Genomic DNA, 24,000 nt, shown 5'->3' with positions numbered 1-24,000 from the left:
ATCCTCCAGGATCAGTGAGATATTCAAAAGCCTGTAGCCACTCTGCATCGAACACAAAATAGAGGGAGAGGTTTTCACTCCTCCTGAATTTAAATCTGCAAACCATGATGGTCCCAGACTCCTTGGATCTCCCAAGGATAACACTGCTTCCCCTCACAAGGCTTTCATGCCCCCTCTGTATTCGACCTGGCAAGCTACACCAGTCCCAGTTTGCTTAGAATTTCTGTGAATAACATTTCTCATCTCAAGGGTGAATGTCAGGTTTTGAGGCTGAAGATTTTCGCAGTGTTCTTGCAGGTGTAGTCTCTGTGTCAGAGATGAAGCCGCTTCTTTCCGTCTGTCTGTTGTATGTGCCCTAGTACTGTTTATTACTGTATACTTCTTTGGCAAAGTCTTATTTTATCTGAATAAATTATTATCTGAATAAATTACTAATACATAAGTAGCATATATAACTTTCTGGCAACACTTCCAATATTTTAAGTACCTTTTCCTATCCTCAAGGCTGAAGTTTTGAAAGGACAAACGAAGAACTGCTACTATGTTGCTCATTTTATTGATTCCCAAGCCAATAGCTATTTGGTTTTTCTAATTTACATTATCTGTCTCATGTAAGTTCCTTCAATTACCTAAATCTCGATTCTGCGCGAACTAACCATTTGCCCTAGAAGGAGTATAGGGTTTAATTGCTTGAATGTAGTTACTTTTAAGATTACAGAGATTCTTTTTCAATTGCTTTAGTCACATTTATTTGATATGACAGAACACTCTAGTATGGATAAGAGAATGATAGTAACTAACAAAAATAAAAACGTGCATTGTCTTACCTAGAGCACATGGTTCCTGTTTCTTGGTCTCACGATCGTTGATAATTTCTAATAGAAATCCTTCGCTATTATACTCGGCCCTGTGCACATGAGATGTATTATTAGAGGAATGAGTTAAATTATTTTTCCAGATCTCACTAGATATATTAAAATGGATGGCAGAAGTTCATTAAAAGAGAAGGAGAGAGAAATTTAATTTGTCTCATTACTTTTAGTTATACATTAGAGCAATTAAAGGTCTTGATTGATAGTTTCCTTCAGAAAAATTTGCATGAATCGATTTGATGCTCGGTTTATACTTACATTATGTATATATATATATATATATATATATATATATATATATATATATATATATATATGTATATATATATTTATATATATGTATATATATATTTATATATCTATATATATATATATATATATATATATATATATACTGTATATATATATATATATATATATATATATATATATATATATATATATATATAATGTTTATATATATATATATATATATATATATATATATATATATATATATAAATGTTTATATATATGTATATATATATATATATATATATATATATATATATATATAAAAATATAGAGATTATTTTTCAACATTAAACTGTTTCCTGTAATAGGGGTTGGCTTCAAAAATAGAGAAGGCAACGGTCACTGCCGTATCAACACGTAACTGCTGAATCGTGGATTAACCTCCTGTGTTGAAATCTTCCATATTATTAGCTTCTTCATGCACCTACAGAGAAGGCTCACCAGCAGCAGTATGTGAGACTACCAACGCGCCCTGCGCCATTCACTTATGTCTTGCATTCACCGTCTGGCTTCCTAAAAATTGAGGCCCCTCCTTTCTAATACCTCTTACTCTCCATACGCCCATCCCATTGTAGTTCTTTTTAATGTGTTAACCATACACCTGTTAACCATACACCTTTTCTTGTAAGGTGGGTTCCGGTGATAGTCTTCTAGTTCTCAGCACCCCTTGGTCTTAGAGCACGTCTTATGCTTTTCTCACTTGTTGCTACTCACCAAAGTTGTATGAGTACTAGGTAGCTAATTCACAGCTTAGGTCAACAGAGGCTTAATGTAATTTAGTGGAACTGGTATAAAGAATATGGTAAAAAATGTGATGATTCCCAACCTTAATTGTTAAGTTGGGCAACGAAAAAGAACTAAAATTTTAATATTATTAATTAATTTTAATTAATATTATTAAATTTTATCAGATTTCTCTTTATTCTGTTATGAAACCTCGTGGACGGCGTCTTAGATTTGAGGAAGAATATTAAAAATACGAAAGAACTTCCTAAAGTGGATGAGATGTGGGTAGCATAGATCTTATTTCTTTTTTAATAAACACGAAGTATTTCATTCAAACTGCAACATTTCAAGAAGAAACGTCAGGGACTCTGAGGTTAACGGAGCCGTTTGTGATACATATCCAACTGGCTGGTGAGAAAAAAAAATCTTTGTCCCCAGAAATTAAGTCATTATCTCGGATGCACATGCCGCAGATATAACTGATCATAGCAGTAAGAGGGGATGGGATGCCTATAATTATTTTGAATTCAGAGTTCTCACAAAAGGTACGCACTATAGGAAGTGGAATCCTCGATTAAGCAAGAATTCCATCTTTATCTGTGCTAAATAATCTCCCCCCCCCCAACGCACACACCGAAAGATAGATATAAAAAATATGATGATTTCAAATCATATGAATTTTTGTTATTAAAAATGGGTGATCTTTAAGAGGGACGTGTAGAAGAGTAATTGGATTGACATGCTCCTTAAGGATATATGGGAAGAGCGAAGGTTCTCCCGGCCAGGATGATCGTCCTCTGAGGAACTTGATGTACGAAGCTTCCCGTTTGCATATCGGAAAAGAAGGAATGCAAGTCTGCATCTTCGAACAAAACACTTTATTGATGCAGATCTGGACATTTCTCTTTAGTATGTAATATATATATATATATATATATATATATATATATATATATATATATATATATATATATATATATATATATATATATATATATATATATATATATACACTGTATATGTGTATAAATGTATGTATAAATATTTATATGAATTTTTTCATACAGGCTTGACTTTTTATATTCTCATTTGATGTTATTTGATGATACGCAAGAAATATTACTTGACATAGAATCCACTATATCTTGGGAATACCTTACTTCCGAGACTAATTACGATAAAGGCATCTTGCTCGGCCAGAATTCGAAACTGTTTTTGGTTTGGATACAGTGATAAATAGTCAGCTATGACCATTGATTAAGTAGACCAAGAATTTCGTGTTTATCGCTTCTTCTCAGCTCTTGGTCAACAATCTTTGTTTCACCTACTTCTCCTGGCCTGTTGTTAGAATTACTTCACATGATCCCACCTATTTGTCGTCAGTGTAAATATATATATATATATATATATATATATATATATATATATATATATATATATATATATATATATATATATATATATATATATATATATATATATATATATATACATACATATATACATCATATATAAATTATATATTTATATACATATAATCATATATATATATATATACGGTATATATATGCATTCTTTATTCTGAAATCCAATTATGTATCAGTCGTTATCCATGCCACAAATTCAAGGAGGAATGTATATTTTCACTTAGTTTCGAGACTTTACGTCTGTACATTGAAGAGGAGTCTTGATGTGTTGAAACTATGTATGAACATATAATCTCTTCTCGAATTTCTACATTTAATTTCCTGTTGATTAGTGTGTGGTGAATTCTCCCTAAAGTTCTTGCTGAACTTCCAATCTTTCCTTTTCCTTCCATTTCATCTTGCAGTAAAGCCCCTTTCTAACCACATTTCCATAACTAAATTTTATTTACTCCCGGAACTCCACCAAGGACACCACTCACATACATAATATATATATATATATATATATATATATATATATATATATATATATATATATATATATATATATATATATATAATATATATATATATATATATATATATATATATATATATATATATATATATATATACGTATATATTATTGCTAAAAGGAGCGAGTGCAGGAAAACAAGCAGATTCCATGTATAGTAGTTTAATCCCATGTTTCGTGACCTTTTGTCGCATCATCAGGGACATCTATAAATGAAATATCAGACATTAGAGTGCTTTCAAAACATTAAGCAAATACATGAAAATATATGCACTAAATTACGCTTAAAAATTATACGTAAAAAAACCACGGAATTAAAATGAGATAAAAATGAATTAGGCACTACGTAAAATCACAGACACACTAAAAGCTATGCAATAATTTACACATACAGTAAACATAAAAGAAGAGAATTTACAATTAAACAATAAAATAGGGAATAACAAAGCCAATAAGTAAAATTACATACATACTTGCGGGACAAACACCAATCTTTCAAAGCAAGAGTAAAAGGCACACTAAAATTCATATAAACGTACATACCAGAATTTTAGTGTGCCTTTTACTCTTGCTTTGAAAGGTTGGTGTTTGCCCCGCAAGTGTGTCTGTGATTTTACTTACTGGTTTTGTTATTCTTTTTATTGTGTAATTGTAAATTCTCTCCTTTAATGTTTAATGTATGTGTAATTTATTGCATAGCTTTTAGTGTGTCTGTGATTTTACGTAGTGCCTAATTCATTTTTATCTAATTTTAATTCCGTGGTTTTTTTAGGCATAATTTTTAAGTGTAATTTAGTGCATATATTTTCATGTATTTGCTTAATGTTTTGAAAGCACTCTAACGTCTGATATTTCATTTATAGATGTCCCTGATGATGTGACAAAAGGTTACGAAACGTGGGAATAAGTACTGTACATGGAATATGCTTGTTTTCCTGCACCCGCTCCTTTTAATATGTTGAAAAAATTTTCCTGTCCTTCGCCTGTATAATTGCTATACGTGAGCTCACAGAAAAAATTTTCCTGTTCTTCGCCTGTATAATTGCTATACGTGTGTGAGCTCACAGCGTAACCGTTGAAATCATAAATATCATAAAATGCTTTAACGTCTCAGACTACTAATATTGTGCTGCTTATAAGTATTTCTCTTTAAGATGATCAGGAAATTATGACGATCGTATTTGTAAAGCTACTTAGGGGACATTGCAATGGGAATTGAAAATTAAAAGTAAATTTCTAGTGTGACTCCTTGGCTTGAATTACAGCAGGTGTGAATTACCTTGCATAATATCGATCGTGGGATTTATTTCTTTTTGTGCCCATGGTTCCCAGGTGACTCAGAACAGTGTAATGAAGTGAGGATCCTCGGTATGGGCGGACAATGTGGCCGAGTCCTCCAAGATAGCATTATGAAGCCAGAAAGAAAAGATCTCCGCCTTTGTTTTGGAGAACGCCTACATTCATACGGCCAGGTTTTGTCTAGTCTGGGAAGAAGGATTTTTTGTTGCTTCTCCCCTTACGGGATGTTGGGTTTTTATCTTTATTAGTTTGCTTGTTGACTTTTCCTTTGCCTTCATTTGTTCCCTCTCCTTTTGAGAGAGAAAGGGAATACACGACTTAAATTAATACATTTCTTGACGGTACCAAAGGAGTATTCAAGAAATGGGTCAGATCATTTTCGAAATTAAGTAATGTAGAAGAGAGTTATGCGTGTTGATTTAATGAGGTTTTATTCAACAATCCGCATCTCATCTCATCACATATAGTCGTATCGATGGGGATTTGTATAAGTGGTTCGCTTTTGTAAGCTATTCTTTACTAGGGAAATACAGAGATTCCGTCCCTCGTTATTCCAACGACACTGGTTTCTGTTCATTTACTCACGAAGTTTTGTCATTATATAACTGGGCTTACGTTTTTAGCAATATCCCTTCAATATTAATTTCACTTGCAGCATTGACATCCGACAGTAAAATGCCCATTTATGTATAAGAGAAAAAACTGGGCTAAGGGTGGGGATACAGGCAAATACACGGAGATTATATAAGTAAAATGATTTATTAAAACATTTATTCCGTATTCGAACTAGAAAATGTACGTGGGTTCCCTCATAAATACACGAGCACGCGGCGATATTCAATGACGTCGAAGTTTTTTAAATGGTGATCTTAGGTTATTATTATTATTATTATTATTATTATTATTATTATTATTATATTCTTTTATTATTATTATTATTATTATTATTATTAAAGGACAGTGCGGAATAATATTCCGCACTGTCCTTTCCAACATTATTATTAAAAAGCGAATCATAAGACAGAATATTCAAGATAAATTCGCATAATATCATGCCAAAAAAGCTACACTTATTTTCACATAAAACTTATTTTACTAAACTTCCAACGCATGTAAACAAAACGTCAGCAGTGAATAGGGTAGTAAGCAAATTAAAGGTAATTAAATAGAATTTGGTGAAGTTTAATAGTTTATAATTTTATAAGCTAAGTGATCAACATGATTATATTTACAGGAAGCCTCAGTGTCGATAGGTCGTTATGAACTGTAGTATCTGTAATAAATCAACTTGTTCGAGGATTTGCGTGTAATTCACAGCTGAAAACATTTTGTCGTCTTTTCAGTGAGGACATGATTTGGCGCACATTTTATATAGATTATTTTGTGAAATTAATTTGCAATGTGAAAATTTAAGGGCTTGAAAAGAATTGCAAATAATATTACAGGCGTGAAACTCGTTTACTCAGAGGTAGTTAGCTACTAGGTTATCCAGAGTAGAATAATCGTTTTAAATGCTCAGGATGAAACAAACGAAACCGATAGAAACTCTTGAGCATGTATATGCAATGTTTATCTTTGAGTCATAAATTTAGCTTCCCAAAACGAATAATGGAAAGTCAGTTTATTATGAGCGCTGTTAATACAGGCTACTTATTTCCGAGACGAAAGGGTGAAAGTGATAAAACTCTTTAGATTTTGTGAGGAGCCAGTCACCTACCTTACCTCCGAACGATATCGAGGGAGATGGTGTTCGTCATTATTATAGCTTTCTAGAACTTTTAAGAGTTATCATCGGTAGAACCTACATTTTATACCCTAAATATTAAGGTGTGATGAGTTTTAGGTTGAATAATGATAACTCTTGTTCGAAAGTGAAATAAGAAGCTGAGTCGCACAGCGTAACTTAAAAAAGGATTAGGAGGAGCAGCAGATTCATGCCATTCGAGGTATCGCTTATTTTCCGTGTTTCTTGTATTGTATCTTCAAGATATTTGAACGAGGTGTACCATTGGATATCACAAAGAATAAAGTTACTTTCGTAGGTTATCCCTAAATTATGTCAAATTACCTGCCGATGCCAATCTGCAAGTCTTAATTTCAAGAGCGATAATTATACCCCGTTTACTCATTACAGTAATTTCTAGAGGACCAAATCTTGTTGAATAAGGAGTATATCAGCTGCCAAGTTAATGACACTGGGAAAATCTATTTATACCATTATTGTAGTAAAATAACTTAGAACCAAATCATGAAGAATAAGTAAGTTTCATAGTTAGCTGCATTACTCCTAAATTTATTAAATTTCGACGTTAGTCTGCATTGCATCGTCATGAATTGATTTATTTGAAATTTGACGTAAAGCCGACATAATTTATACCCGTTAAGGCCCCAGTAAGGATGCCAAATATTAGTCTGCTGAAGGTTTCTTTGAATTGCATCGATTGCATTGTCGAATTGATAATTTTTTTCGTCTATAAGTTCCGCTTCAACGATCATATGAAAAATCTAGTAAACATAGCAGTTGAGCTTACTACCAAAAACCATATGCCTGGTAAAATACATTTGAGAGAGTTACAAATAATCTCCTAATGTTTGTTAAGAAGTACTAGTCTTCATTACCCGCTATCTAGTCTGTTATGAAATCTGTCATATTTGTCCCAGTTTTCTGCCTAAAGAAACTCATCATGGTTTAGTAAAGGTACGATATCTACAGTTTGCAGGACTGGCCACATACCAACTATATTTTCTATATTATTGATATTGCTGTTATAATGCCCCACTTAATATTATAATGTAATTACTGAATCATTCCTCTCCAGACTTTTTGACGTTTAATAACACAGTTTCCGAGATGAAACTTTAATACCTGCCGAATGTTCTATAACACCACCCACGGCAGTGATTTTGTAAAAATTACTGAATCATCTAAATATCTGTCTAAATATCTGTTAAGAATAAAAAAAAAAATGGTTTAGATTGAACACTGGGGTTTGTTAGTTTTTCTTAAAGTAAAAACTAAAAACTTGTCCGAGTTCATATTTTCTCCAACACCAAATATATTTAGTTGCAAAGCAAATTGGTGTTCGAAATCCCGTGATATGGCTAAATGATAATGTATTGTAAAAATTAAAGAAAAGAATCGTATTTTTAATGGCAATACAAAGAAACTATAATGAACCCACTACCCAGAAAATTTCAGTGGATCATTCAAAACGTGGTAAAAAAAAAAAATTCAGGGTGCATTTCATGAACAGGATTCGTTTGGTAATTGAAAAAGTTCTTCTTTAACCCATAGCCGCCTCTTCACAGATTTTTTTTCCTTGGCCCTTAGCGTTGTCTACCGTAAAATTGCTTCGATCTTTGTGGGCGGAAGTGACAAAAATTAACAGCACAGTAGTTTAAGGTCGAAATAATTCCTGTAGTTGTGTATCTGTACCTTATGTTAGATAATATTTATCATTCAATTTTACTTTTATCTTCACGTTGAAAGTATGTAGACTGACTTATTTCCGTTGTTATACTTGAAGTAAGTGAAGTTGGAATGTTCCATACAGAAGTCATTTCTGGAAATATTCTTGTCTTTAACTTCAAGTATTTTTTCGTGTAAGGGCGTCAGAGATACGTTTTCTGAGCGTTGGATTGTGAAACATTCATTACGGAACAGGTCTCCTTTGAGTTTTCTGGCGAAATTCTGTGCGTTCAACTTTCACATTAGGAATGCAGTTAATTTCAACATCCCTCTATTCACATTCAACTCCATTCCACCTCTGGTATCCACATAATTTTTTCTTTTATTGTTTGCGTTCTATATTTTTAGCAACATGGTCTGATAATCTTCATGTATTCCTGTCGTTCAAGTTTTTTTCTTTATATATTATATATTATATATATTTATATATATTATATATATATATATATATATATATATATATATATATATATATATATATAATATAAAAATATATATATATATATATATAAAGAAAAAACTTGAACGATAGGAATACATGAAGATTATCAGACCATGTTGCTAAAAATCTAGAACGCAAACAATAAAAGAAAAAATTATGTGGATACCAGAGGTGGAATGGAGTTGAGTGTGAATAGAGGGATGTTGAAATTAATTTCTTTTGTAGAACTTGTTATCACATATAATAATAATAATAATAATAATAATAATAATAATAATAATAATAATAATAATAATAATAATATTTTTAAGGGGAAGAATGAATATAGTTACGTAAACATTGCTACGTACCGTGAATAATGAGAAGAAAAAGCTGCACCTACTTTCAGAAAAAGTCGAAGTGCCCTGCAATATGGTAATTTGAGGTGTCATTAACTATGAGTGTATGCTCATTAGAGACCTTGATGGGCGCTTAGCAACTCAGGTCAGATTTATGTGTGTTGAGCTTGTTTTATTAAATAAATGGGATGCGTCGCTTTTTTAATATTATATGAGAATTTTTTTTTTTTCCTTTGTTCTTGAGCGTAACCTCCTTACGCGCGTTTCTTGGACCCTAGGTTCCTTCCGAAATTGACATCATTTGTGCACCCATGTACTACTAACAACAAAGAGAATAAACCAGTTGACTCCCGGACACGTGTATATCTTGACCTTCCAGGATGGTGTAAACAGTTACACAGAATCCAGTCACTTATCTTTTTAAGCTTTAGACAAACATTATGGATTTGGTACGAGAAAATTGTGAGCAAACCTTCACTACACTCTTTTCATCCTCTCGCTAAATCCATGTGTAAACAGAGAGCACAGCTGTAACTAACTCAAAGGAGAGAGACGATTGACTTCATAGAAAACTGAAATTTGGTGGAAAACAAATCATTGTCACTAATATTTTACACAGGGCTCTGCAGAATTAAAACACTTTGCAGTTAATTCCCGTCTGAGTTAACTTTCCCTCTCAGGTGTAGGCGTATACAGTAGGCATATGACAAATATATATATATATATATATATATATATATATATATATATATATATATATATATGATATAGATATATATTATATATATATATATATATATATATATATATATATATATATATATAAATTTATTTATCTATTTATGTTAATAGATGTAGGTAAAGTAATACGTAAAGTTCAAAAAGATTATTTTTCTTCGCCCCATGCTGTCAATAAAAAGAATGACTGGTACAATAAATGAAACTAATTTTATATATATGCATTTAATTTCCACAGATAATATTTTTTGCTGCTCAATGGCTGGCATCAATAGCTATAAGCTATATCTCTTTGCAAATACAATTTACTGGAGTTTAGTATGTCGCGAAAATTTTTTATTATTACATTATTTCTTATTTTAGCTACCTTCTATTTATTTTATCACTAATTTTGTTATTTTGCTTTTGTGAACAGTCTGCAGTGAATTAAAATAATTTAGGTTTACAGGGTGTGTATCTTGGCATGCCTAACACAGGCCCAAGAAATTTATCGATAAAAAAGTTCTCAATTGAGGATCTTATTATTTCATATTTTGCATTATGTCTGATACCGTATAGCTTGCAAAATTTGCGTGTTATATCAATGAAAAATGAATTTTTCACGATTTGCATTTTGATTTTTTTTTTACAGCAAAATAAGGGAATATTTTGGTTAACTTCTACTCATTCTTTTTAATTTTTACTTTTTTGACAACAGTTACTCAGATGATGCAAAGCCAAGTATCGTATCAGGAAAACTAATTGCACACAGACCGTTAAAATATAAAAATTGTTAAGCCCAATGAGGTCAGTGAGATATGATGCACCACTGAGTTTGAAGAATTGGACGTCAAAAAGTATTTGGATACACTTTGCATTTGGTATAGTGGTATATAACTAAGCAAAATATAACTATTGCCTCAAATGTGTTCAGCTAGAGTCCTCCAACCACCCCTTCTCTTGCTCTTTCTCAGGCAGATCATATCAACCAATTCCCAACTCCTTCATGTTTCCGATCCATGTAGGTCTCGGTCTTTCAAGAATCTTGAGGTGTCCATTTATTTGCAATCCTTTCAGACTTTAATAGAAGAATGTGACCAAGCCAGTACCCCTTGTCAACCATCATCTTGTATTTTTATGATAAATGTTTGCGATCTCTCCTTTAGTTTCAAGACACATATGATCTTGCTGTTTAATACCGGTAGTCTTTCATTAGGGTGGGGTGAATAAGGAATTTCCATGCTGACAAACGTCTCACAGTTATGATAAAAGTATGGTTTAGAAGAGATTATTCAAGTGAAATTTAAACTGAAACTGATATTAAAAACATTTTACTGTGGATATTTTCATTGGAAACCTTATTCTTGTTTTCATAAAAACATGGAAATATGGCGTTATTTTGACCTGTACCGCTAAATCGTAGTTTCCGCGACACGTGCTCGGCATAAGACATTTAGAAGATCAACGATCACTTTGGTTTAATCTTTCTAGTGTTTGACAGATCACAGCATTCTGGACTAGGTTTTATTTGAAAAATTATGAAATGTTTAGAAATTTTTTATTATCATACCAAAATTCCCCCTTATAGACTTAAAACTGATATAACTAATGAAATATATAAATATACCTACCAAAGGAGTGTAAATTTATTTGGTGTCCACTCATTGCAAAGTATACCCATAACCATAATGGCCTTCTGCACTTTCAGAAAATTAATTTTAAAGAGATACGTCATCTCCAATGTGCGCCAAGATACCTGAGGAGGAAACATCACTGATTGGTTGACTTCCCATTGTTATACTTTGTACTCCAGCTTGTTTCATTCTCATAGCCTCTTTGTCACTAATATTGACTTTAGGACCAACATCACTTGCCCATTGTTTTAGTCGATTAACCGCAGCTTGCAAATCTTGTAGACTAAGCAGTCCTGCATCATCTGCATAACTAGACCTGCCAGGGTAACTACCTTAAACTCTTTAATTCGGTCTCATATCCCTCCAACTTACCTCCTCCTAACATTCACAGGCACTGCAAAAAGAAGGGAAGATAATACATTTCTTGCAGTAGCCCACTTATGACATTAAATTCAAGAGAAATCTGTCCATCGACGTTCACACTAATCTTGCCACCTTGATGCATTAGCTTTATCAAGTATATGTTTGTTTGGTTGGCCATATCTTCTCAAAAATTTGCCCGGTATTCCTCTTCAGAACTATCAGAATCTTTTTCAAAATCTATGAGAAGTCATAATTAGAGTTTGGTAGATTTGGTCAGCAATTATGTATACATACATACATGTATACATATATATATATATATATATATATATATATATATATATATATATATATATATATATATATATATATATATATATATATATATTGTCACGATGTGTACCAAGTACCTGGTTATTACACAACTAATCACAAAATTCAAAAATTTACCTCACTTCAGCCAGATACCTGAACTCTCATAACAATTAGAATTACGACTGAGTACTCTAAAGGTAACAGTGATCCCTTAAAAAGCTCATTAATCACATGAAAAATCAAACTAAGTTTATCAAGACTAGTGTGAGGTATCAACAGTTAAACAAGAAATATACTAGAGCAAAAGGGCATCACTCCATCAAACAACTTCAGTTGTTTCCCTGGTCTTAATTCTCTTCAGCAAAACTAAAGGAACAAAGCATGTTTATCCCCTTGCCTTATGCACACACAATTAATCCTATTCACTGGCGGTCAGTAAATGAAACACTGTTTTTTTTTATTTTAAATAAAATTTATATTTAAATTCTAAATTTATAATTAGAATTCACAATCTGAAAAATTTGCTATTACATGAAAACAACACAAAATTTAATTAATTCTTAAATTAAATTAGGAAACAAAACTAATTCACACTACTTTAATTTACCAAGAAATTAAATTAACCAAGCAAAGTTTAAACTATCAAGAATTACTCAAGATTTGAGAAGAAAATATTAATAAATGAAAATTAAATCAAGTATGTAATGTTAAATTATCAAGAAATATTTAAAATGTTAAGTAAATAAATTTTAAATCACCAACATAAAAAATGTGAAAAAATCAAGAGATTGCAAACACAAGAACACTCAAAAATACAGAAAAGATTTATCAGTAATAATTTCAGTAAGGCAAAAATTCTTTTAACATACCTTATTGTACAATGGTAATAAGTAAAATTCACTTTACCCTACACAAGCTTGTGAAAATCTTTGTAAAATCTCTTGCAACTGCTTTGACTCACAAAACACTCTTTTGTCTGGCGCTGTTACGATTAAACAATTTTATTAAACTCAGATCTCAAAAGCTATACTTAATACCAGTGACCACAAATATATTACGTTAAAATTACTGTCTTTTGAAGAAAGAGAGAGAGAGGGGGAACCAAACTGATCGGTCTCTCAAATAAGAATGAATAGATCTGAGGATTCCAGTAGGAAATTAAAATAATCATATGACGTCATTAAGGCATTTTGGGGACGAGATACAAAAGTTCAAGAAGAAGGAAGGTGACGTCACTTCCAGTTGAACATTTTGAATGCAATTGGGACAATACATGATCAGAGCAATGCAATCTCAAACATGACGCAATTGCCATGTGTTCTTACTCTCAAAAGGTCATACATGACCAGAGCCATGTATGTAACATTTCTAAATCACTTGTCTTCTTCTCATATGAGACAAAGTTTTTACAGAAATCTTAACATGATCAAACAGATTTCTACTGCTAATTATGACTGGCTTGTTTTAAAAACAGAATGAAAAACCCGAGTTGGTTTCCAGAACAGAGCAGCACTTGTTATTCACGACCTGCCATCGCTTTATCTTAACTGGTGACGGATGGCACATCTGGTCTAAAACTCGAATCACTCCCTCCTGCTACTACGCTATTATCAGGAAAGATATTATTAATTCTAAATTATGCTGTTTTAAGTTATCTAAAGCATTATTTCTTTTGAGATCTGACGTTACACTACATATGATATTTCAACAACTATTATTATTATACATAACACATGATAAATAGAAGAGTAAACATATCAAAACTATAGGATGATATACATATTACAAGGCAGCATCATGAAAAAATATATATATATGTATATATATATATGTGTATATGTATATGTGTATATATATATATATATATATATATATATATATATATATATATATATATACAGTATATATAGTATATATATGTATATACTATAATCACACACATCACACACACACACACATATATATATATATATATATATATATATATATATATATATATATAAATAAATACAGGAAAATGACAGGCAGAAGTTCAGTACCAAGCACTCTCATGTGTTGTTCATTCACGCAGCGTTATGCCCCGACGATTGCGTGAATAAACCACGTGAAAGCGCTTGGTACTGAACTTCTGCCTGTCATTTTCCTGTAGTAGTCGCTCATATACAGAAGTCACGTGCATCTACTGTGATTTTTTAACATTATATATATATATATATACAGTATATATATATATATATATATATATATATATATATATATATATATATATATATATATATATATATATATATATATATATATACACACACACATATATATATATATATATATATATATATATATATATATATATATATATATATATATATATATATATATACACTTCTGTGTATTCATGTTTATTTCTAAGCTAACTACACATTATGAAACATGCACACAGGTTTAGTAAGGGCGAATGGAAAAGTTCTTGTAAGATAGTAACCTTTTGTTAAATGGGATTTTGGACTATTTCCTTGTTGTCGAAGAGGTGGTAGTGTCAGCATCTCCTGTTCGTCTTCAACCCCATGGGACGCAAGGGGGCATCAGTGAAATTCTGCCTGTTTTATGTCTTTCCATGCTTTCACTTTCGCAGATCTCCACTCAACCACAGCCTTCCGTCTCAAAGTTTTCATCTAAGTTGATCTGGGTCTCCATTTCTTCTGGCATTCAGAGTACAGCTGAGTTTGGCTGATATGTATCATCTCCTTTTCCTCTTCAATACTGCCTCATCTGCTTTTGGAATATCCGTAATTCCCCTTAAGGTGTTATCTGACTCCGTATATTCTTTTAAAGCCTTATCCTCAAAATTATTTCATAATTTTGAGAAATAATTTAATTTTCTTCTCAAGAATTAAACCCCTGTAGTAATACAGAAGTTGCTAGACGAATATATAAACTTACTTTCATATGCAGTTTCAGTCTATTTTACTTGCAAATTTTATTTAGCAGTGCCTCCTTGACCATGATTTGTCAGGCCTCTTCAGATGTAAGAATGAGATATATTCTCCTTTCGGTCAGTGCCGCTAAGGCCATGATATGAACTTAAACACAACTTCGGAAACACTGTATGGTTGCCGGCGGTGGTAAGTATTTTGTTGCCTAGTTTTGTAGTCTAAGCCATTTTTTTTTTTTTTAGAAATAGTTTACATGGAAGTTATTTTCAAAACTTTCATATTGACATCCTCATTTAGTTATTATGAGCTTTCGAAAAGGACACAAGAAGTGTGAAACATGATTGTCGATCAACAAAACCCTGTACGTGGCCATAAGAGTAGTATGTGGGACTGATGTTCCGCTCGCCTCTCTTTCCTATACCTCTTTTATTTCCGTCCCTGCTGTTACACTTTGTAATATTTCTTTAAGGGGTCAGAAGTTTCTGATCTGCCCAGTTCACAAGTTAGAAGGCAACCAGATCCTTTACTACTATCTCCATAAAGTTTATATGAACTCATTCGTATGAACATACACAACTTTAAAAGAAAAAGCTCCTTTTCTAAGTATTTTTTTAAACTATACGTTGTTTACCTAAGCCAAATTTGTTCTAGGGAGTGTCGTTGCGTAACCAATATATTATATTATGCCAGAAGTCAAGTTTATTTTTATTTATATGATGACAGTAATTGTAATTATTCTCATAGTTTCAAAATACCACATGCTTCATCAAAGGGCAATTGAGGTGATTTTTGAAAGTTAGTATGATTGCTGATCTTTTGATGTGATGACGTAATACTTCTATTTTTTTTCAACTTTTTTACTCTTACGTCTAGGACAGTGATTATCTTCTCGCGTAGCTTTTCCGTTATTATATTTCTTTTCTATAAACTTTATTTGAATAATATTAGTTTAACATATGAACCTCAACCCTCTTAATTTTTTTTATTGCTAATATGTATGTAGTCATACAGAACAAGCATACGAGAGATAAACACAAATAAAGGTTTGCTTTTTGTTATGCTTTGTAAAATTGTGATAAAAAAGCATATTGGTATGTGTATTGTTTATTTTTAAATATTTTGAAGTGCTAGCATGAAACCTCTTCAATTTGTTTATATGACGCTCCGTTAACTTATAAATATGTCTTTAGGAGTTAACGTTGCAACTTTGGTGGAAATATGTATATTAAGTTTGTAACATACGATTTCAGGAAATTAAATTAATTTGCTTCATTTCATAACAGACTCGACACCTTTCTTTTTGAAGGAATGCCTTTATTGTATTTATAATGGTAACAAATCAACTTGAAATAGAAGAATGAATATCCGAAATAATTCTGACTCCGTACTCACGTTTTTTACGTATATATTTTATGTCTCAGGAAAATTCATTCAGTTTCTGCATCTATTTTGTGACAATTACACTGTTGAACATATTGAAATAACCTGGCCATGGTACATTTACAAAACTTAAAGACAATGGAATTAGCGATTGCTGTTGGACAGGAGAGCAATTTGCTTTCCCATGTTTTTGCTTCTGAGGAGAAAGGACGCTTCACTGACATAGCAGCTGAAAATTTTGTTCCCCCACCATGGCCGCAATATTGCCGCAGTCAGAGTTTTAAGTTAAAAATTGTTGAAGTTATTAATAGTCAAAGTTCGGAAAACAATAAGAATAATCTTAGTAATAATGATATAACATGACTCTGAGTTTGTGTTTGGAAATATTTCTATGGATGTTGCGTCGAGAATATAGAAGTAAATCCCGATAGAGAAGGGCAAGCACCCAGAAGACGATGAAGAATAACCATAATGGTGCCTCCTTTTGTGATGGGATCGAAATGGACATTTACCGAACATTCTTTTTTCGACTGGTTAGATATTGCTCGTTTTAGTGGTCTTCACAATCCCATCAGTTCGAAGAAATTCAGGGGATGTTCCGGGGCTTGAAGGTTAACATTTAAGGTTTCTCTACTGAGGTTTTGATCGGGTAATTTCCTTCGTTCTGGCTATGTTTTATTCCTTCCTTTTTCTTTGACATAATTTGCGAACATATGTGTGGGGGACTTATGAGTGTCGTGTGATTCTTCCAGTCTTTTTCGATTTTTTTTTTAAATTAAAACACGGTACTTCTGTATTATAATAGAATAATGCAGTGCTGTAAACTTAATTTAATTTAAATAGTTGATATTTTCTCTGTCATTGTCTTAAATTTTTAACAATATAATTAGTAAGTGTAACCTACCTTTCATTTAAATAATATAATCACTGGAGAATACCCAGAACGCTATACGTCATATTTACCCTCACAATTTTATAACGACTTATTAAACAAATTTAAAAAAATTGGGAAGTAATTTTCTATGGTCTTGTGAGCATGAGCTGACTTTCGTTTGTGTTTTTCCAGTGTTATGTCTACAATTTGACGGTTTGTTCCCAGACATTATATAGATGAATGGGACTTTAGATCGATATAGTGTGTCAGGTGTTTATGATAAGTATATCCAAAAAGTCAATAATTTTTTGTATTCTAGGGGCCACTGAATAGAATGATTGAATCCTTTAGCTGAAGGGCAACTTTTTTTTTATTAATTCAACCGGAGTCATCTTAATTTATATTAGAACTAAAAGAAGTGCGCGGTTGTTGAGTTTTTCGCCTTTGCACGTATTTAAGTAACAATTCCAGTAATTCTTTGTTATTTTATTTTTTAGTTGTTTTGTGAGCTATGGCCTTTATGACTTTTACATTAAAGATCGAACACAAGTATTCTTTACAATATGTGAAGTTTATGGGGCTCAGACTACTAGTAAGAGCTCTTGTGTCAATGAAAAGAATTTCAGCATTTATATCATCGCCTTTGCAATACCACAGTGTAAAAACAGGCTCAGACTACTAGTAAGAGCTCTTGTATCAGTGAAAAGAATTTCAGCATTTATATCATCACCTTTGCAATACCACAATGAAAAAACAGACTGCTGTCTGACATTCGGTGCGCACTTTTCTGTGAAAAGACAGGTAAATATGCCTAAATCTAATGTAAGATATCTAGTATATAGTTTTTGAAGGTTATCCGGTCATTATTAGGGAATAATGATCGGTGTCTTGTGTCGTATATGAGACGAGGACCTAATGAATTTCTTTCTTCAGATATTCTGGTGGTGCATTTCATAGAGAAAGGTGAAATGATTTCAGAACCACGAAAGGGAGCGTGTGATCCTGGTTTCTGTAGTTTAATTTAGGCCTCAGACAAAATTAAACAAACTCTCAGCGATTCACAATTCAGAATCTTATTTTTGAATATTTTAATTTGTCTAAGCAAAGGCCACAATATAACCTTAGGTAGTCAGGTACGACGTCAAAAAGAGAAAGAAAGTAAAAGCAACCGATTAAAAATTCGAATAGGGGTAACCGGAAGTAGGGAGAGGCGTGCTAATGCCCCTTTAAGACCTGAGCGTGAAATTTCAGATTTGTTCTTGACTATCATACTCGAGCTGTGAGATAGAGAAATCTGGTTGGGAAAGAATTGTAGTGACCCTTTTCCACTAAAAGTGAGAGGGCGACTCTAGTACTGACGTTAGGGAGAGAAAGAGATTGAAATACGGCGTTGTAGAAGATAAGTGAGTGGGGCAGACCAATTGCTCCTTTAATAGAAAAAAACTGGTCTTCAGTTGACAAATCTGTAAACTGGTCTGTGATGACTTTATTATTCATAGTAAGTAGCTTCTCGTTAATGAGTACATAACATATATTTTACAGCAGTGAAAGTCTGTAGGAGTTTGAACCGCAGCATCGTATTTTACCATTTTCTCTGGGTACCAACTGTGTTTTTTAAGAGGAAAATCTATCTTAATATCCTCTCTCATTTTACTGTTTATCACTTTGAAAGTTCGTTTTCTCCTAGATGCCTAAAGATGGATGTTTTCGCTTTCCCCGTGCATCCGTTTTTACACACACATATTTTAGTTAAAATGTCGTGTCTGGCATGCGTGAATATTTTAAATTCATAATTGGTAACCGGTTATGAAAACTTTTCATACATGCATTCTGTTTTCGGAAATTACGTGGCTGAACTATAATTCCATGTTACATTTTGAAATCCTGACTGAAATACCATCATGGCCTTTTAGCCATCCAGCCTGGAAAATGCGTGAATGATTTAGTATTACAATGAACTTTTTTAGGGATTTAGTCAGTGGTGTTAACTAGAATAAACACGCTGAGCAAAGGATAACTGTATGATCTTTATCTTAAATAAATAGCGTGGAAAATTTTCTAAGCGGATAGAGACATCAATAGAAATGAAACATAACTCCGGAAATGCTTTGAATAATTCGTGTCATTTCCATAGACTTTTATTGGTTTTCAGGGTTACTGAATATTCATGATGCTAATAAACATCATTTTACATTTGATCCTTTTCAGAGTGGAAGAATTATTCTTTTACTGAATTTAAAATAAGTTTGAAGGTTTCAGGGGGTAAGCGCATTATTTGTATGAACGCGTAATTTAAGAAATACTGTATGGAAATATCCATGAAGAAACTGAATCCATTAATAAAAAGGCCAGTGAATAGGTCGAACTTTAAATTGGAGCTTATCATGCAAACAACGGGTATCAGGGCGTTGTCTGCTGTAAAACATAACGTGAAATATGTAAAGGCGTCTGTGTTTTTAACAAATACACTAAATTGTGACTTTAAAAGATTGTCTAAATTGTTTTAAAACTGTAGAAAAAGTGCATTGAACGTGGAGCGATTTTTTATATCCCATGTGAGTGTTGGTTGCAGTCATTGTTGGGTGGTAGAAAGCCTTGGAAAGTCCCTTTTCGCATTAATAGCAACCAGGTGAGCGAAAACAGAGGTCAACACATAATCATTTGTGTTTGTTGATAGATGAACATATACATATAAATTGGTATACAAGGTGTGACTGAAGCTATAGTAAATATGGCTGAAATGCTGACATTGTAATGCTTATGGTGACAATACATTTGATCTTATAATATGAAAGAAGATATGTGTATAAAAGATGCATGATGTATGCTGTTTCTTGTGTCCGCACGTTTTACACGCGGAGATGTTGTGAGGAGATTAGCAAGTCAGGTGAGATGAAGGTGTGTGGGGCCACGTGGGACCCTACAAGATTAACGCACAAAATTACTTTTACCCTTTATAAGATGGCCCTTTTAACAATAAACGTCAATAGTAACCCAGCCCAGGGTAATCTAGTATAATACTATCGAATCTTTATGAGTTTTTCTGTCTGGTTTTTCTTAAAGACTTCAATTTAATGTTTATTAATTTTTCACTGTGGTTTGCTTCTTTCTTTAGGGAAATATCTTACATGGAGGTTTATGCGAAATATCCTTGAATACAGATAAGATTTACAGTGTAAGACTTGTGAATAAGAGTCCCGCAGATCATCATGAGCGACTGGGGAGCCAACTTCACGTCCGCCCTGTGGAACACCCTCACAGACAGTTTGGGATCAAAGATAACACACATGGTGGCCACAATTCAGAAGCTAACGGCATCATTGAAAGGCTACACCGGTTGTTGAAAGCATCACTCACTGCCGGATGTCAAGGCAGGAGATGGAGAAAGGAGTTACCGTGGGTCTTACTGGACCTAAGAACAACACTGCACGCAGCACTCAACACATCTCCAGCAGAAGCCCTATACGGCCAAGCACTAACATTGCCAGCAGATGTCTTTCAAGATCAAACGAGCCCGACATTCCCATCCGACACCCGAAAAGCGGTAGAACGGAAAATGCCAGCCACGACGACCTACCACGGGACCAGAGAAGTGTATGTCCCCAGCGAGCTGCAGAACGCAAAATTTGCATTCATACGGGTAGATGCACACAGGGCACCCCTCTCCCCAGCCTACTTGGGACCATACTGTATCATCTAGAGGCGACACAAGGCCTACCAGATGACAGTAGATGGCAGGACGACATGGGAATCTATCGATCGTCTAAAACCAGCTTACCTCCCCGGAAACTGACCTACAACTGTAGGCCTTTCCAAGGGGGGAGTCCTGTAGGATATCACGTGGACCCCATGCACCATCATCTCACCTGGCTCGCTAATCTCCTCACAACAACATTTCCACGCGTAAAACATCCGGACACAGGAAACACAGCACACGTCACACATCTTTTATACACATATCTTCTTTCATATTAATGTCAGATCTTATGATTATTGTTACCGTACATAGTACAATGTCAGCATTTCAGCCGTATGTAACAAAGCTTCAGTCGCACCTTGTATATCAATTTATATGTATGTAATATTCATCTGTCAACAAACACAAATGATTGTGTGGTGACCTGTTTTCGTTCGCCTGGTGTCAGACGCTACATATCCGCCGGCAAGAGTTATTGATCTGTCTATTTGTTGTATGAATACATTAGTAAGTTTGTAGACGCTGGCTCTTACTCACGCCTTCGCTGCAATTTAAAGTAACCTTTCAAACACAGCCTAAGTATACCTTACATAGTGTATTGCCGATATTTGCTAAGGCTGATTGACCGGTCTTTAGTAAATTAAGATTCAGTTTCCATTATGTCATCTTGATAGTAATAGGCCACTTCGGGATTCTGTTATGACGTCACACAAGCAGATGTAGCAAGTAAGCATCTTGTTGAGGCGACGACAGACAGTTGTAAGTAAAATCCAAATATATTCAAAACTGACTATAGAAAATGCGCTTAAACGATGCAGGTAACAAGTCCTTAAATTGCAAACTACCCTTTGTTCGTAGTGCTCACCTTTTAATGATTTTTGATTGGCATGTTATATGACATCATGATAAGGACGAGACAACGTTAAGTAATTTTGCTATATCAAAAAAGATTAATCTTGGAATTAGGAAAATGATGTCTTAAGTTTATGTTTCTGAAAGATTGTATAAAGTGAATAGAGTTGCAGGATACGACAGAATAGAGCGAGTTGATCGGCAGAGTGAGAAGCGGATGGCAGAATAGAAGTAATGGAAGAACGAGGTATAGTGGAAGAGGAAGAAGTGAAACAGACATGCTTTCCTATTTATTGCTGCCTTGGAAATTTTAATTTTTTGAATTTGGCTTAAACAAGTGCGCTATTAGTGGCAGTAACTGTAATGATTTCTGGTTTTTTAAAAAAGGAAGAAATTACATGAACTTCGCCAGTGGTTTCTTGTATCTTTTCTTCTTGTGGTTTTATGTGTCATTCATTCTAATTACACATTCTCGGTGAAAGAAAAACCGTGGGGAGAGTGCGTTTGCTGCTCACTCTGTCTTCCTTTAAAACGAATTTCATCAGAACTCTCTCTCTCTCTCTCTCTCTCTCTCTCTCTCTCTCTCTCTCTCTCCGTTTATAAATTTTTCATCCCTTGTAAACAAGGCAAGCCCCTTTACGTCGAGTTTTGTTAAGCCTCTCCGTTTCTTGAGAGATTATTGCGAGATGAAAGTAGCCTTGCTTGAAAAGTTTGAAAGAACATCCATTAATGGTTAATTACATGTGACCTTGTTATTTTCGTATGTCTGTGTATGTTCCTTTATATGTATATATGAACCTGCTGTTTTAGTGTGTGTGTATATGTATATATACATGTATATATAAATATAATATATATGTATATAAATATATGTTTGAAAAATTTAAACAACATGATATATCCAAGATAATTCTGAAACAACTAGAACATCAACAACACTGGAACGGAATGAAATGCATTTTCATCACACAGAAAGAACTAAACAGTAGAGGGAAATATGGGTAAAGACGGTCTCGGAGGTTTTGATCTCGACTAAATTACAGGTTCCCTATTCAGATATGATAAATCACGAAGAAAAACATCTATAAGGGATGGTGTTTAATGAGAAAAAATAGAATAAGAAAGAACAGAAAATGGAGACCAAAGATACGGAAGTTGCATCATTAACAATGTAACATATAAAGCATAATATCAAAAGTTAGAATCACCTTATAGAAAGAGATCAAGTAAGACACTTGGTGTTTGTAGTGAGCCTTTTTACCAGACTTCTGAATATCTTTAGATATATGATGGAAGGTTCCATAACAGAATTTATATATATATATATATATATATATATATATATATATATATATATATATATATATATATATATATATATATATATATATATATATTTTTTTTTTTTTTTTTTCATTGAACACCATCCCATATTGATGTTTTTCTTCGTGATTTAGCACTACAGTTTCCTCTTCCTTGAGCTCCCACCGCTCCTTGTTTTTGTATTCAGTTTCAGATTGCCTTTTCGTAAATATAATATCTGATCTTCTCATCATATCTGAATAGGGAACCTGTAATTTAGTCGAGATCAAAACCTCCGAGACCGTCTTTACCCATATTTCCCTCTACTCTACTGTTTAGTTCTTTCTGTGTGATGAAAATGCATTTCATTCCGTTCCAATGTTGTTGATGTTCTAGTTGCTTCAGAATTATCTTGTATATATCATGTTGTTTAAATTTTTTATCTCTTTAGATGGGTTGTTTACAATCATGTTGCGAATTGTTTTCTTTGTTCCAGTTGTTAAAGCTTATTGTTAGCCTTATCCAAGTTTGCTCGCACATAGGGTGCTTAAT

At 33.0% G+C, this 24,000-nt stretch overlaps 2 protein-coding genes across 3 annotated transcripts in view; both read left to right on the top strand.

Annotated features, from left to right (window-relative positions):
• The window catches only part of LOC136838603 (opsin, ultraviolet-sensitive-like), a 223,600-nt gene that overhangs the window by 40,180 nt on the left and 159,420 nt on the right, over nt 1-24,000 (top strand). The gene's annotated exons all lie outside the window — the stretch shown is intronic.
• LOC136838901 (uncharacterized) lies at nt 20,418-21,297 on the top strand. The gene is made up of 2 exons (XM_067104594.1): nt 20,418-20,484; nt 20,759-21,297. The coding sequence occupies exons 1-2, from the start codon at nt 20,418-20,420 to the stop codon at nt 21,295-21,297; spliced, it is 606 nt and encodes a 201-aa protein (XP_066960695.1).

The sequence above is a fragment of the Macrobrachium rosenbergii genome, chromosome 5 (genome assembly GCF_040412425.1).
Source record: "Macrobrachium rosenbergii isolate ZJJX-2024 chromosome 5, ASM4041242v1, whole genome shotgun sequence".
Classification (NCBI taxonomy): Eukaryota; Metazoa; Arthropoda; class Malacostraca; order Decapoda; family Palaemonidae; genus Macrobrachium; species Macrobrachium rosenbergii.
This window is presented reverse-complemented; position numbering and strand designations above follow the sequence as displayed.